The sequence below is a fragment of the Phoxinus phoxinus genome, assembly GCF_949152265.1.
Source record: "Phoxinus phoxinus genome assembly, chromosome: 16".
NCBI classification, from domain to species: domain Eukaryota; kingdom Metazoa; phylum Chordata; class Actinopteri; order Cypriniformes; family Leuciscidae; genus Phoxinus; species Phoxinus phoxinus.
The window spans coordinates 5,017,504-5,034,602 of record NC_136891.1 but is presented as its reverse complement, the minus strand read 5'-3'; the positions used below and the strand labels follow the sequence as shown (position 1 = coordinate 5,034,602).

The 17,099-nt window shown below is 37.4% G+C and overlaps 1 protein-coding gene across 1 annotated transcript; it reads left to right on the top strand.

The window, feature by feature from the left end:
• Positions 1 to 4,043: 4,043 nt before the first annotated feature.
• Positions 4,044 to 16,542, top strand: stx7l (syntaxin 7-like). Its single transcript, XM_079583769.1, has 10 exons — positions 4,044 to 4,144; positions 4,955 to 5,062; positions 5,573 to 5,642; positions 5,759 to 5,849; positions 6,269 to 6,406; positions 9,261 to 9,310; positions 10,796 to 10,892; positions 11,017 to 11,089; positions 12,343 to 12,425; positions 12,908 to 16,542. The coding sequence occupies exons 2-10, from the start codon at positions 4,984 to 4,986 to the stop codon at positions 13,001 to 13,003; spliced, it is 777 nt and encodes a 258-aa protein (XP_079439895.1). The 5' UTR covers positions 4,044 to 4,144; positions 4,955 to 4,983; the 3' UTR covers positions 13,004 to 16,542.
• Positions 16,543 to 17,099: the final 557 nt, after the last annotated feature.

The following is a 17,099-nucleotide window of genomic DNA, read 5'->3' as shown; positions in this document are numbered from 1 at the left end:
TGAGCTAGCACCAGAAGCAACTTTATGACTCTCTGTGGGCTTCTCCCTTGACTTTATCGGACTTTATGCCTCCACGTCCCCCTGATTGCCTGCGAGATTGTCCACAGGTCTATACGGTAATTTCTCGACTGTGCGTTAGAGAGTCGAGTGGTTATGACGCAATCGTTAGCCTATTTTTACAAAAACTGCTTCTACGGGGCCATAACGTAAGATACAAGGTAGTGGAGCCTTTTATTGTCTTCACATTGTCGTGTTTCTTTATAGAAATAAATAATGGACATATGGATGTTAAATGTTAAACGCCTCAGATGTAAAGTTATTCGCTGTCAAAGTGACACCAATATGAATTTGAGTCAATGGAATGCTAACAGCAGGTGATGGTCTGCTAATCAATGGCAGCCCCAAGGAAAGCTTCGGTTTCGGGCTGATGGATTACCCCCTTGGGTGCAATGCTTCAGACTCTCTTATTCTCCTGTTCACAATATACACATATCACGAACCTCTACCGCCACCTACTGGCCAATGTGCAAAAAGAACACAACATATTCCCCCATCACTTTAAACTAAAGCAAACTGTCTACACAGATAATTAAGAACAAAAGGGGAACACAATAACAAAGTTACAAAATTACCAAAGCATTTACTTGGTTATGTAACATAATTACTTATATCAATCAGACTAAAGAACAAAAATAAGTTTCACAAGAATTATAAGAATGTAGTATTCATATTAAAATCATCAACAAGGTGACTTAATGAATTACTCATCCTTTATAGTCACGCAATGCAAGGTGACTAAGTAACACAGTCTTCAAGCCAACAAGGAGGTCGTCTCACACGGGTAGAAACCCTATTAGGAGCTTGAGGCTCCGGAGGAGGAAATTGAAAAGACAAGTCCACAGCATCCATGTCAGTAGTCTCCGAAACAGGTGCAACAGAAGGAGCCAGGTGAGAAGTATGCCAGTTCTTCCCGCCTGATAACAGATAAGTACACGCACCCAGTTTAAGAACAACTTGATGTGGGTTGGTAAATCTTGGGTGTGCTTTTGGAACATGAGTTGGAATGCGCACACGCACCCAATCTCCCACTTTGAAATCAGGAGTGCGAGCTGCACGTCTGGAGTTAGAGTATGCTTTCATTTTCTTTTGTTGCAAAGAAACTCGCTGAAGAAGCGCAGTAGCATCCTGACGCGTGGTGAGAGGAGGAAGCATATTAAGACGCGTTCGCATCCTTCTGCCATGAAGCAACTCAAACGGGAATAGTCCTGTGGCAGAATGTGGTGTAGCACGATACACTTGGAGAAATTCCGTGACTGTAGGTTTCCACGGCTTAGTTTCCAGAACAGCAGACTGAATGCAGCCTTTCAGCACGAGATGAAAGCGTTCTACAGCTCCATTCGCGGCAGGGTGGTACAAAGAAGAAAGAAGTACGTTTGTGCCGAATGTTTCTCTCTTTGAGGAATGTAGCAAATTCGGCTCACATGAATTGAGTTCCGTTATCAGACACGATAGTACATGGATTGCCGTATCAACTAAACACAGATGACAAGAAGGTGATAACACTGTGAGAAGTGATGGAAGTGGTGAAAGTGACTTCAGACCACTTACTGTGATAGTCAACCGATGTCAGCGCATAACGACAATCCCACACAGTGGTTTCAAATGGGCCCACCACATCTATAGCTACCTTGTCCCATGGTACAGATGGAAAAGGCACTGGCTACAGTGGCGCAGCAGAGGTGTTGGGAGTTTTGTCAGAGGACAGACACATTTGACAGGTCTGTATGTGCTCTTTAACCAGACAATCTATGCCTGGCCACCAGTACAGTTCACTAAGGCGTTGTTTTGTGCGTGCAAATTCCCTGGTGGCCTTCATGAGCCAACCTCACCAATTTTTTTGTGCCTTAGCGCGACAGGTACAACCAGACGTGATCCTCTGTGGAGGCAGAAGCAAGCTCAGCAGGTGACAGGAGACATAAACGCCACAAACTCAGGTTCAGCATCCATTCAGTCTTCATCCGAAGCAGGCAAAAGCAGACGAGAAAGACAGTCGGCAGTGCAATTTTGAGGCCCAGGCCGGTAAATCACATCATAGTTAAAGCACAGTAATATTTGGTCATGTAAACGCGCAACGGCATATCCCCATCAAAAGGAACATTGATTTGTGTTCTGTGCATGTTCTATTCACAAGGAATCTTGGTCTTTTGAGTAGAGGAACTTCTTGTATGCGCCGTCTGGCACATACAAAAACCCGCGTGCAGTATACCGGAAGTAAACAAGAAGTAGAGGTAAACATGGTGAGACGTAGCACAGTAGTGTCAAGTGCTGCTGGTGGGTCAGTACCAGCACCAAAGCGCAAACAAAGGCGATCGCTATCTGCCCCGAACTATTCATTATCCGCGTGCTGCTGCTGTTGTTGTTGTCTTTGGATACAGGAAGAAGAATCGGAAATGACGCATATTGCGTCTTAAGGTTGTCCGTACGTCCAGACGCTAACCGTGCGTCGCCGTTTACATCGGATATTGCCAATTGATTACAAATTCCATGTATACAGGAGTAACTCTCTCTGCTCACGCATGTAAATGGGTTGTTCCGAATGTTTCAGAAACCCAAATAGTGACCTTAACCCGACCATAACCCGAATATTGACAGCTTGTAAACGTAGTCAATGTCTGGGACGCAAAAGCGACAATGCGCTCAGTCTTGTTCTCGTGAACTTGAGCAAGAACAACGCCCAGACCATAGTCAGAGGCATCTGTAGATACCACCGTAGGCAAATCTGGGTCGAACAACGAAAGTGCAGGACTGTCAATGAGCAACTGTTTTACAGCATCAAAGCATTGCTGAGCTCCATCCGACCAAACGAACTCTGAGCCTTGCTTGATGCACCCACGTGGAGATTCAACTACCGTGGCAAAGTTAGGAATAAACTTATTGTACCATGATAGTAGCCCAATGAAAGAGCGTAGTTAAGGTGCATCTTTTGGAGCTGGTGCATGAAGAATGGCAGAAAGGTAATCCTCATCAGGTTGAATTCCTAGCGCGTTCACCATATGGCCCAGGAAACACATCTTGTAAGCACTGAACAATGGCTTTGAGCGTGTGATCATGTCCAGTTTGCGTACGTCCCCGGAGAATAATATCATCAAGGTAATTAGCAACATTCGGAAGTCCCTGTAAAACTGTTGCCAACATTTTCTGAAAAGCAGAAGGTGCTGAAGCAAGTCAGTACGGTACGCGGCAAAATCTGAGTTGCCAGTTAATGTTACTAGCTGCAAAGTTACAAGTAGCCACTAAGTCCCGTAGAGCAGCTATGTACTGAATTATAGTTTCTCCTGGTGCCTGAACACGTTTCCTGAAAGCATGGCGCTATATATATGCAGCGGCCTTGAGACAAGCAAAATCCATCTCCAACTTTACAAAGAAAAGAGTCTCTCAAAAAAATCTAAAATCCTCCAGGAAATCAGAAGTGAAGGCAACAAAAACATTGAGCACAATTGTCTTTGTGTATTTCATTTGCTGGTTTCCCTGGTATATGCTTAATGTCAAACAATTTCAAAAGTCATCTGTGAGCATCTCTGTTGTACTGTGTTTATTTTACACTAATTCATGCATTAATCCCTTTATATATGCAATATCTTACCCCTGGTTCAAAAGGTCGGTGAAGCTTATTGTTAGCCTAAAAATGCTGCAGACAGCAACTAACCAGTTTAACTTGTTTCCTGAAGACTGTTAATGAAAATGCATGTAGCCTATTTGTTACCAAAATATGTGTGCACTGGTGATCTTCTTGGAAAATAAAAGACATTATAATAGGAGATATTAGAGTGTGAAAAGTGCTGTAACTGACTTTGTGAATTTTAATGATGAAAAGCCTTATCACATGTGGAAATAACATAAGTCTGCTTCTTATTTGCTAACAACAGTTTGCGCACCAAAAACAACAACACAAGAACAAGTTATGATTTATTTTTTAACTAAGTTAAGTGTTATATTTAGAGACAACTATCAATTATTTGCGACTGAAAATAAATATGTAGTAGCCTACATGTTCCTGAACGCACGCGGAAGATTGAACAGAAATCACGTGACTCAGGCGTCAAGAAATCAGCTGAGGGCTCGGAGTTTCACTCAGGAAATCCAGGTAAACTAAACATTGAAAGTACATATCAAAGTAAAGGGCATGTCATTATACACAGTGCAAGTGTGTTGACTTAATTAAAAGTAATTTTACGCGGAAAAGTCAGTAAAGAGATTAACAAGCGTCGCTGGTTCTGAAGTTCATTCAATGTGAAAGTCTTTGACAGCTCGTCATCTGAACATTTATTTAACAATACGACAATTCATATTCCTGACCAATCTTGGTGTATGTTTGGTGTGTGTCAGTAAATATAGAAACTGTCTAATTTAATTTATAATAAATGAATGTGTTTGGGAGTTTGGGCGCTGTGATTTCCGCATTCTTTCGTTTTGCAGGTGCGGAGGTCGGTAAACATTACTATTAGCCTGCTAACGTATGAACAACACTATTCTCGCTTTTTTCGTATCATTATCAAACTAATAACTGGTATGTCAGTAAAGCAAGGCACGTAGTCACACTATATGGGATAAGTTGTCACAATGAGAACAAATGAAGTAACACAGGCTTTACAGAAAAATATTCAATAGTAAAATAATGATGATAAAATAGCAAACAATTTGTGACTGCGACATATAAAATTTTCATTATACTCTTGTATGAACTGTAGCACACAATGAATTTTATTGGAGGACAGAATTTACAAAGCAATCTTTTTACGTTTTTAAAATAAGCATTAAAAGCAATATATGTGAAAAATATATATATTATGTAATGTTTTATATCATATATCATCAATATATAGCTACTATACATTCATACAGAACAAGAGTATCCCTGAGAGTATATGTGATTTAACATCAGTAATCTTTCTAGGTTTGGTGACTCATTCTGTGATCTCCATCATGTCTGGGTCAAGCGGAGTTGATGCAAATTTGCTGGCACAGAGTATAAGTTCAAATATCCAGAGAATAACACTGCTGAGTGAGTCAATTTTACTCAACACCTCTTTATTTATGTGATGTGTGGACTGCACAAATGTTACATAAAAACTGAGTTTGAATCACTGGTTTTGCCAAATACATTTTAAATAACCATCCATTTTGGCCTAAAACTAACTAGAAAACGGCTGATTCAGGCCTTGCAAAGAACAAGACCATTTTAAACTACTACATTATGTCTAGACTAGTCTTCACCGGGGTGTGTAAACCTGCCAGTAAAGTTAATTGTCCGGTTTCTGTTGTCACAACAACGTCAGATACTTGTGAAGTTAGCATGCATTGCACACAAATGTTTGCCATATTTATGTTATGCAGTTTAATGAGAGAATCTACATTTACTAATAACCACAACATGTAAAATAAGTATAAGAGGAATCAATAATAAATGGATGGTTATGAAAAACCATAATAGGCCTACACACTTTTACATAACCCAATAGGTGTGCTTAAAAGTGGTTATCCAGTTTGTTTAGGTCTTGCCTTTTTTTACCAGCTAATGAAATCCAGCAGATGATGAGACATTTTGGAACAGCACAAGACACGACTATCCTGCGACAAACATTGTGAGTCGAATACAAGCAGCTAGTTCCCTTCCCTTTAATTTATCACGCATAAAATAAATAAAACAGTTATATATGTAAATGCAAATATGTTTGTTTTTATTTGTCAAAACATACAGACAGGAGAAACAGCAGAATGTTAATCATCTTGCTAAAGTGACAGATAAATACATGAAAGATTTCAGCTCTTTACCTGTGACCCCAGAACAGGTACAGAAATCAAACGGTCTATAATCAACTGTTACCGTATATTAACTGTATTACCTCATATTCACCACATGTACATACAATCATTCCTATGAAAGCACTTTTGTATTGTAGTATTTGTATATGGTCGAACATTCAGCATCCATAACTTTCTTATTTATAAGTAAAGAAATACAAATATAGGGTTTAAACATTGACATATGACAGTATTAACTTAAAGAGACAGTGCACCCCATAATTGAAAATTCTGTCATCATTTATTCACCCTCATGTTGTTCCAAACCTGTATGACTTTATTTATTCTGTGGAACACAAAATAATATATTTTGAAGAATGTTGATAACTAAATGGCTTTGGTTACCATTGACTTTACCAAATATTTTTTTTCTGGGTGAACTATACCTTTAACACTTCTTACACAGCGGCAAAGAAAAATCCAGCGAGAGCGTCTCATCACTGAATTCTCCAACGCACTGGGTGTTTTCCAGAAGGTTCAGCGCGAGGTAGCAAACAAAGAGAAGGAGTTTGTGGAACGTGTCCGTGCGAGCTCAAGAGTTTCAGTAAGTTTCATCTTTCAACTGTAATCAATCAATTAATAAATTGATATTATCCACCCAATTGAAGGTAAAATGCTTTGTTGATTTATACAGACACAAATATCTAACGTGTAAGGGTCAGTTTCTAAAGTCCATTTCTTTGGTAGTTATACACACTACTTAAATCCACATGTTCTCCAGTTAGGATGCATCTAGTCTTGCGTAGCCAGACCTTCAGACTGACTGACTGCATCGCAGCTTTCATTGGCCAAGGACCGCCCAAGAGGCCGTCTGACATGAAAAGCAACCAATCGCAGTTCATTTTATTCCGCATTATTGTTTAGGGGCGTGAAAATGTAACGTCAATGTCCTTACGATACAGACCGTAGTGCATAGGCGTAATTGTATGGGGGGACAGGGGGACACGTCCCCCCCAATATTCAAAGAAGGACAATTTGTCCCCCCCAATATTTGATCATACTGTATGATTGATTATGCGGGCAATATCGATGTCCGAAAATATAAAATCCCGGCCGGTCTATTTCCCAAATCCATTCGACTGGCCTTACTTACAGATTTCGCGCTCCTAACTCTTCTTCTGTTTGGTTTCTCCTAACTCACTGACGGTGCACGAGCTACTAAAGGTATAGGGAAAACATGACATGGATTTCAGTTTTTTTGTTAATGTATAGTAGGCTACATGAACAAAAACCTATTTCTCCTGAATTCCATGTCATGTTTTCCCTATACCTTTAGTAGCTCGTGCACCGTCAGTGAGTTAGGAAAAAAACCAAACAGAAGAAGAGCTAGGAGCGCGAAATCTGAAAGACATTTGGCACATATATCTGAATGGTAAATATCCTGTATTTGGCTGACATAATCCCTTATATAACGATGAATTTCACTAGAATTTCGAATTGTAGAATTTGTGAATTTCGACTGTAATACTAGCCTATACACATACAGCTTGTATGAATGGGAGGGACTATTGACAAGCTATAGCCGACAGCTAGCTAACGTAACTGCACGGTTTTTCTCTCTCGATACCATCGTATCAATTGATTTTGATTAATATGCGCGAGGGAGAGAGAGAGCAGACAGCTCGGGTGAGTGCGCGCGCGCAGCCGGGGCTCTCTCTCTCTCTCTCTCTGCCCTGTCAAGCGCCCTGTCAAGATGTGTCAAGAATTTAATTGTGATGCAAAAATATTCTTCCTATTTTTTTTTTTTTTTAAATACAGCATTTTGAAAATAGGACCTACTGTATGAGCCTACATTGGCCTACAAACTGTATTTATTTTATAAAACGGTAAAATTAACAATAAAGTTAACATTTGTGTGTTACTTTTTAGACACAATATTGTTTGTTTCCCCCTTTATTTCGCCGACGAGAATTTCATAATGAAACTGTAGTCCAACAGACAGCGATTTTTTTTTTTTAACTGAAATCCGCGTTTTGAAGGAATCATTTGATTCAATGAATGAATCGGCAAATCCGTTGAATAAATGACTCCAACAACTCGCTTATTAAGACAGTGACTCACTGCCACCTACTGGCGGGTTTAGTTTCATATTTAATGAATAGCTTTATTTATGCAATTGCACATTAAGTGTAAATATATAGTAATGCCAGTTCGGATGCCGCTTCTGTGTCACCTCTGCACTGCAAGGATGGATTTTAATTTAATTATTTAATTTAACAGTGGTGCTGTGTTATTCTAATAGAATTTAATTTGAATGTTAGAATTTGACATAAAAGGTGATGCATACCTCTAAATACGTTTAGAAATAATTTCCATATTTAGGTGAAAATGTCCCTGGAAATCAATTTAAGTTGGCAAATATTGCCCCTTAATAAAAATGTTAATTTCAGTCACTACTGTAGACCACTGCATAGAATATGTTAAATATGAATATCTTCGTGAGTCTGCTGTCAACAATGCAAATGTAAATGTAAACAACAGGCCTAAACCAGCCAGGGTACCAGTACAAAATCAGTAAAATATCATCTAATGGTATTATCAACAAAACTTTGAAAATATAGAGATATATTTTTGTTAATATTGCACACCCCTAATGTACAGTATTCATTTTGATTTCTTCAGGTCTTAAAAAGGTCTTAAAAAGCCTTAAATTTGACTTAAAAAAATGTGCAGATACCCTGATTAGTACATAACTGTTTTACTATCATTGCTCAAGACTTGCTATTAGAAAATTGTTATCCTGTAACAGTAATTTAATAAAAATGTTTATAGCCACTATATGTTTATAGAAGAATATAAGAGAGAGATCATGGCCGCTTTGCTGTCAATTCAGGCTTGTAATTGATGCCGATACTGTAATCATTATAGGGTGAGTATACGTTGGTTTGACGATCCGATGTAATAAAATTCCTTGTTGTGTTATACAATTACAAACATTCGGACTCTGACGTTTATTTTATTTTGATTAAAAAAATGTGTGCATGCGCCAACACAAAAAGTCCCACAGCTGTCCCCCCCAATGTGTGATAGACAATTTCGCCCTTGCCGTAGTGCATCTATTAAATTATTCATTCAAGAATTTTGTGCAAGTTTACTGCAACAATGGAGCCACGAACTTTACATAGTTTAGTTGACACTGTTAAGCGCTTGTCACAGTTGTAAACTCGACGGCTTTTTTCTACCATGAGGAGGTTTGGCATCATGACTGCTTTCCAAGTGGACCGTTAAAGTGAGGCTGAGACTAGGATGCATCTAATATAGTCTGATTGAGAATCAAAATTTAGTTGCGGTATCATTCTATACTGCAGATGATGGTTGGCTTGAAGTATAATGATGTAATAAAATGTGGCATATTGGCATGTTGCAGATTTCTCTACGAATTCTCTTTCTCCCTACAGGCTGCTGATCTAAATGAAGGCTTTGGAGGAATTACGTCACCCTTTAAAAGGTTAGACACTGATTTTAAATGCCCCTATTATGCTTTTCGGATATTACCTTTTAATGTAAGTGCCCAATCCTGTTACAGGAGATCTACCTTCCTGCTAAGTTCAGCTCCAACCCTGATCAAACATAACAGAAACAGCTCATTAATATCTTCAGGAGCACTTATAATTAAAGACAGGAGTGTTGGATCAGGGTTGATCTGAACTCTGCAGGTAGGTAGGTCTCCAGGAACAGGATTGGGCACCCCTGATTTACTGTCTAATATATCTGTTTGTTAATGTAAAAGGTCTGCAAAGTTTCAAAGATCATTGCAGGCTAATAAATGCATGATGAATGGAGTCGTTGTCTCCCAAAAGAAAGAATTGAGTAATTCTAGTCTTCCTGCACGAACCTACGTAGGTTTGTAACAGATTTGCATAATGCCATCTGTCCGAACACACCGCGCATTCTAAATCAGGTGACTGTAAATGCGCAAAAACTGTTTCCGTTGCTGTTTTGCAAAATATTTCTTTTTCGAATTGCCTAAAAAACCACCTCATGCAAGCGTAAAAACTTTTTTGTGATAAATGGGAGTTTTTGCAAAATTGCCGTGTTTCCATTGAGCGTATTTTCAATTCGCAATTTCAATTTGCGCAATTTGAACGGTAATGGAAACGCGGCTATTGGCTACTCGCGAACGTTTACTTTTGAACGTTTGGCCTCAAACGCTGTAGTTGTAGCTGAGGCCTAGAAGAATTTGGTTCTTGTTGTTGGCATATCGAGAAGACGCTGTTTTCTGCGCTGTGAAAGCAAATTTCACTTTCAAAGGATGAGGACCCGCGCTCAAATTGATACAGTAAAACCGATCCAATCATTACTGTCCTTAAGGATAGTTCACCCAAAAAAGAAAATTTCCCCATGATTTACTCACCCTCAAGTCATTCCAGGTGTATATGACATTCTTCTTTCAGATGAATACCATCGGAGTTAAATAAAAAAATGCCCTGGCTCTTCCAAGCTTTATAATAGCAGCGAATGACAGTTTATGATTTGAAGTCCATCAAAGTGCATCCATCCATCATAAAAGTGCTTCACACGGCTCTGCGGGGGTTAATAGAGGCCTTCTGAAGTGAATTGATGTGTTAGTGTAAGAAAAATATCCATATTTATAACTTTATCGACTAACATGACAAGCTTCCGGCAGACTTTGCACTTTGATGGACTTTAAAACATAAGGAAGCTGAGGAAGCCTCTGGAGCTGAAATTCAGATAAGGTCATTTCTGTGAGAAAAGAAGAGATGTTGCAATGTATATTATGAGAAAATTAAAGTGATTTTTGACCTTGGAGCGGATGCATGTAAACCTATTGTAGTTGAACTCAAAAACAAAATGAAGAATCTTTAAAATGGCATAATAGGGGAACATTAAATGCATCTCTGCTGTCCTGTCACATCTATGCATAAAACAACTTGAATGTGTGTCTTTAACTGTTCTCTGTGTGTGTTTTTAGTGAGATTCAGGCTCAAACTCAGAGCTATGAGGAGACCTTCACAGAAGAAGATCTGCAGCTCATTCAGGAGAGAGAATCATCAATCAGACAGCTGGAGGTGAGACTCATTCAAACCCTAACTCATCAAAGAACTACTAATCTTACAAGTGACAAGCACTGTGCTAATGTAATACAATTTGAATAGTTTGGGCATGTGTAAAACACACTCTCTTGTTTTTCAGTCGGACATTACAAATATTAATGACATCTTCAGAGATCTGGGCATGATGGTGCATGAACAGGGAGACATGATTGGTAAGATCTCAAGAGAGATATAACTAGTTTTTTACACTTTCAAAACTGAGTGGCAACCCCGCAAAACTCTTCCCACGTGATGCTAGGATTTACAAGACGGTTGCCAGGGCAATGCTAAATGGTTGCTGACCCAAGTCAAAATAGTTGATTCCCGAATATATATTAGGCCTATATTGCGTTCTTCAAAATAGTGAGCTATTTTTGTTTGCTGGTGGACACTTGAGTTTGGAAGACAGTGCCGGTCCTCCCTATTCGCAAAGTACGCAAGTTGCGTAGGGGCCCCAAACCACCAGGGGGCCCCCTTGCTCTCAAAAAAGTTTTAATAGTTTAAATCTAATTTTAAGACTAGGGCTGTGAGATTAATAGTTGAATCAGTTTCGTTTTTGATTATGGCTTCCAACGCTTATGAAAATGCGTTGTGCAGTGGTGGGCTGTTGGCTTTCTCTAATCTTGTGGACAGTAAATAAATATCTCATTCTGTCAGGTTTAGTGTTATTTTCTAGATCTCTACAGCATCTGTCTAATAACTGGATGCTGCATACGATTTTAGGAAATAAAAAATGTTATAACAATATTTTAGCTATTTTTCCTGTATAATTGCATCTAACACAGAGCAGATCCAGGCCTGGAGATTTCTCTCTCTCTCTCTCTCTCTATATATATATATATATATATATAATTTTTGATTTTATTTTTAAATAAGTATAATAATTATATTAAAGATATTTCAAATAAAATACAATCTGTGGGGTTTTGTTTAGACTTGGCTCTGAGGGAGTGTGTGTTTAGTGATGAAACTCTTAGACAGGAAAGTGCAATTAAAGGTGTTAAAGGAAAAAGCAGATGTTGATAATGAAGACCTGCGAGGCTTCACACACACCAGCTCAGTGGGACTGTTTGTTCAAGCACTGAACTTTTAATGACATGAGCTATTAGCAAGCACCTATTAGTGTTGTTTACAAATGTGATATTTCATCCAATTTACAACAGTTTGCATCATTTTTTGTTCTACCCACCAAAACTTTGAGATGCATACCTGAGTGAATGATGAAATATTGCTCACTAAGGGATTTTTAATGAAGGTCTGAGGGATTGTGCATTATCCTTAAACAACATTTTTGTTTTAAATGGAGAATTATAATTTTTTTATGCAAATAACAGAGTCAGAATATTTGATCAGTTCTTCTCACTGTAGGAAAGAAATTGATTCTGTGTTTAACCCTGAGATGTTTTCTCTCCCTCTCGTCTTGCAGACAGTATAGAGGCCAATGTATCGACCACAGAGGTCCATGTGCAGTCAGCAACACAAAATCTGAATAGAGCAGCAAGTTACCAGGTACAACATTTACTCACCCTCACGTTATTTCGAACCCGTATGGCTTTATTCCTTCTGTGGAGCACAAAAGGAGAAATTTATACAAATTAAAGTAGATGGACACTGTCAAGCTCCAAAAAGCACAAAAATGTATCATGAAAATTGCCTATATGACTTCTGCACTATATTCCAATTCTTCACAATAGCTTCCCAGTCATACAATAGCTTTGGTTTGAGAAACAATGCAAATTTAAGTTGTAATTTGCTTGAAAGCTTCCCTTGCACTCAATGTGTTTGAGTTCTTGTGCTTGTACGGCCTACGCTACTCTTTTACTGTTTTATTGTATACTGCAGCTCAAGTATATTGCATTAATATCTTTTAAATATTTTTTAAATAAATGACTATAATAAATTAAATGCACTGTTTTTTAAAAATGCTAAATTGACAACCATTATTTATTATGATTATTACACCAGTGACTCATTTCTTCTGCTCCTTGTAGACGTCATTCCGCAAGAAGATTTTCATCTTCATCGCTATTCTGGTTGGGGCGGCTGTCATTATTGGTTTGATTATCTGGGCGTCTCAGAAAAAATGAGTGTGTGTCAACTCCATCTGATGCCCCACAGCATCTGCACTGGCATGTTGTTGATGCCTTGCAGAGGTTTGTCACACAAAGCTGCCTTGACTTGACTTTTAGCTGCAGTTGAGATATTGTCATTAATTAATGGAATATTTAATAACAGTTTAAACTCTATGAAGGGCATCTTTGGTGTGCAATCCATTACCACAGAAAATTATTTTTTATTTTTTAAAGCAAAAAACAATGCATTGAGTTACAACATTCCACAGAGACTGTACATAAAGCTTAAAGGGATAGTTCACCCAAAAAATGAAAATTCTGTCATCATTTACAGGTGAATTTATTTTATTACAAGTTAATTTATTCCACTAATTCAACTTAAAAGGTGAAACTAATATATTATATAGACTCATTACATGCAAATTGAGATATTTCAAGCCTTTATTATGAAAACCCCAAATTCAAAATTAGAATATTGTGAAAAGGTTTTCATAGCTATGTAAGCCATAATCATCAACATTATAGCAAATAAAGGCTTGAAATATCTCACTTTGCATGTAATGAGTCTATGTAATATATTAGTTTCACCTTTTAAGTTGAATTACTGAAATAAATGAACTTTTGCATGATATTCTAATTTCTCGAGTTTCACCTGTACTCACCCTCAAGTTGTTCCAAACCTATATGAGTTTCTTTCTTCTGTTGAACACAAAAGAAGATATTTTGAAGAATGACTTCCATAGTATTTTTTTTCCCATTCTGTGGAAGTCAATGGGGCCAATCTTATTACCAACTGTCATGAACACTCAGTTATCTTCTTTTTTTCATGGACTTTTTAGTCACTTTACCTTCATCTTGGTGGATAACCTGAGTTTGTTGTCATTAAAGGACCCTTTTTGTTTATTGAACCCTTTTTGGACTCTTCTTCGTCCTCATCCTCATCTTCTTCATCTTGTGACAATTTATACAGATTTGGAACAACTTGAGGGTGAATTGGTGACAAATGTTTCATTTTTGGGCGAATTATCCATTTAACTTGTTTAACCTAGAAAATTATTTTAACATTGCCACTGTTAACCAATAATGATGCCGGCTCTGTGCATCTTCCACCCATCTGAATTGTTCTAGAAGCAAGCATTCCTTATAGTAAAATGCCCTAAAGATACATTTTCAATGGTTGAGAATGGCACAAATGAATGTTTTTTTTTATCTGTCAGTCAGTATAAAACTGCTGCTATAAAGATGTTTTAAGGGCACTTGACCTTTAAACTGTTCTCATACACTTTATTTGAAGAAAGACACTGTGAATACACTGCCAGCCAAAACATTATACTTGACACTTGAAATCATTTGAATTCTCATCATCTTAACTTTTTGATCTAAAGGCTTTTGCTTAAATGCTCAAAATTAGTTTTTTATAGACAAATAGAAATTGTGTTTATGCATCTATTCAATAATAAAAAAAATGATAATATTACAAAATTGTATACAATTATATTAACTATGACTTTTGCCTCAATAAACTCCTAATTAATGCATATAATAGTTAGTAAGGTAGTTGTTAAGTTTAGGTATTGGGTGGATTAATTGATGTAGAATATTGTCATGCAGAAAGGGGCATTAATATGTGCTTTATAATTACTAATAAACCGTTAATATCCTAATTTGCATGCTAATAAGCAACTAGTTCATATAGTGAGAATTGGACCCTAAACTAAAGTGTTACCTACATTTTTTTTTTTTTTTTTTACGTTATGGTCACTACATAATTTACTTCCATTTGTTGTTTCATAGCTATAATGACTTTACTATTCATCTAAAATATATAAAATAGTCATTAAGAATGAGTAGATGTGAATAAACTTTTGACTGGTAGTGTCAGATTCATTCAGGTCCACTGTGTAAGTACATATATATTAGAGCCGGGACTTTAACAAAAATTTTAGCGCATTTTAATCGCACTGATTTTTGCACCGCGGAACGTTTCTCACTGGATGAGTTTAGGCGAACCGATTATACTGGAGCTTGATAACTTCTTATATACTGTCTATTATAACTTCAGACAACAACAAACCACAGTGAACATGAACAAAGAAGCTGACGAGACCGCTTTGGTTGGCCCCGTGGATGGGACATTTTGTTATAAAAAACGAACGGATGGAAGCGTCGATAAGAGCATGGTTGTGTGCAAGCTATGCAACAAGGAATTCGGAACGGCTATTGCTACACTTAATGGCAAAAATAGCACTGGTCTGCTGGACTTGGTTGAACAAAAATAAACAATATTTTGTTGCTTAAGCTTATGTATTCAGTCATTATTCAATGGTATACTAAAAATCCATGTGAAAAAAATTACTTCTCACTGTTCTCAGGTCAAATATTTATATGCAATTAAAATGCGATTAATTTCGATTAATTAATTACAAAGACTCTAATTAATTAGACACATTTTTTTAATCGAGTCCCGGCCCTAATATATATATATATATATATATATATATATATATATGCAAATTAAAAGGTTGTACTCTATTTTAAAATGTTATATTTTAAAATCCAACTTTGTTTTTTTTTTTAATGAGTAATAATTATACATATATGTGAATCTCAAGCACAAAGCCAGAACAATTGTATGGATTACAGCTCATTAAATAACCATGAAAAGTCTCTCATATCCATGGGGAATGTAAAGCTTACTGCATGATATATAGATTCATTCTTAATGCACGTTGTGTTTCCCAATTCCTTTTAATCTTATTAATCATGAACCATGTATCCTATCTCACTGTGCCAAAACTTCTTTGTAAAATTATTCTGAAATGGATGCTGCAATGATTTACAATTTATGTCTCTATGATGTTGTTTTACACAAATGTTATATAACCTAAAAAGAGTACAAAGTGTTGAACAGGTAATCACTAATGCAAGCTAAATCAGGTTTACCCAGTTGACTCATTGTGAAAGGAAATAACCACTAGATGGAGATATTATCAAATGTGGAGTTGCATATTCAGCTCGGCTCTAACTGCTCACGGTTCACCTTTGACCTGCTCACGGTTCACCTTTGACCTGCTCACACAAAATATTGCTTTCTGTAACTTACATAAATGAGTAACAAATGCAAAATGCTTGCTAAAGAGCTGCCTAATTAATTTATTGTGTAAGGAAATCATTTATCTTTTTTGTCATTAGATATATCTAATATATACATTTACCAAAAAGCTGAAATGTTTATTTGGAGATAAATGATGGCAAATACAAGTTTATATGTGGTTAATCCAGAGGTGTATTTCTTTTAATTCTGGAATTAATAAAACTCAATTTGGGGTCTGAGGAAATGTTGTCTGAGTTAAGTAGGCTATTGCAAAGATTAATATTCAAAAAGAGAATATTCTTCAATTATTATAGCTCTCATGTAATAACTGTATAAGTGTCACTTTCATGTCTTTTACATCACTCTGGTCTCTCTCCTCAAATTCTTCCCAAATGGCTTTGGATGAAAGTGCCAGATTATGTAAATTTAAATCTGATTAAATCTGTGACAAATGTGGAACTTACATAGCGGAAAGTTATGAAAAAAGTGATTATGTATAAACAAATCAGCAGAATATATGTTTGCCAAAGTTTGTCATCCACCTCGCTGGGAACAATGCAACCCCTTTACACTGAGGATCGACTGAGACTGATTCTGCTGCAAATATCAAGACTTGATGTCTCTCCAAAAAGTACTTATGGCGCTTTTCCACTGCATGGTACGGTACGGCACGGCACGCTTGGGCGCTTTTCCACTGCATGGTACGGTACGGTTCGGTACGGCACGGCACGCTTTGGCGCTTTTCCACTGCATGGTACGGTATGGCTCGGTTCGGTACGGCTCACTTATGGCGCATTTCCACTGCATAGTACGGTACAGTACGGCTCGCTTCGGCTCGCTTTAAATGGTACCACCTCTGTTGAGGTTCCAAGCGTACCGTACCGATACTAAACGTGACGTGAAAACACTGCAGATCACTGATTGGTCAGTCACTTCAGCGTCATTGTATTTGCGATACGAGACACTAAACCCGCTAGATTTAAATAGCCTGACAACAGCCAACGCAGTAGCACCTGT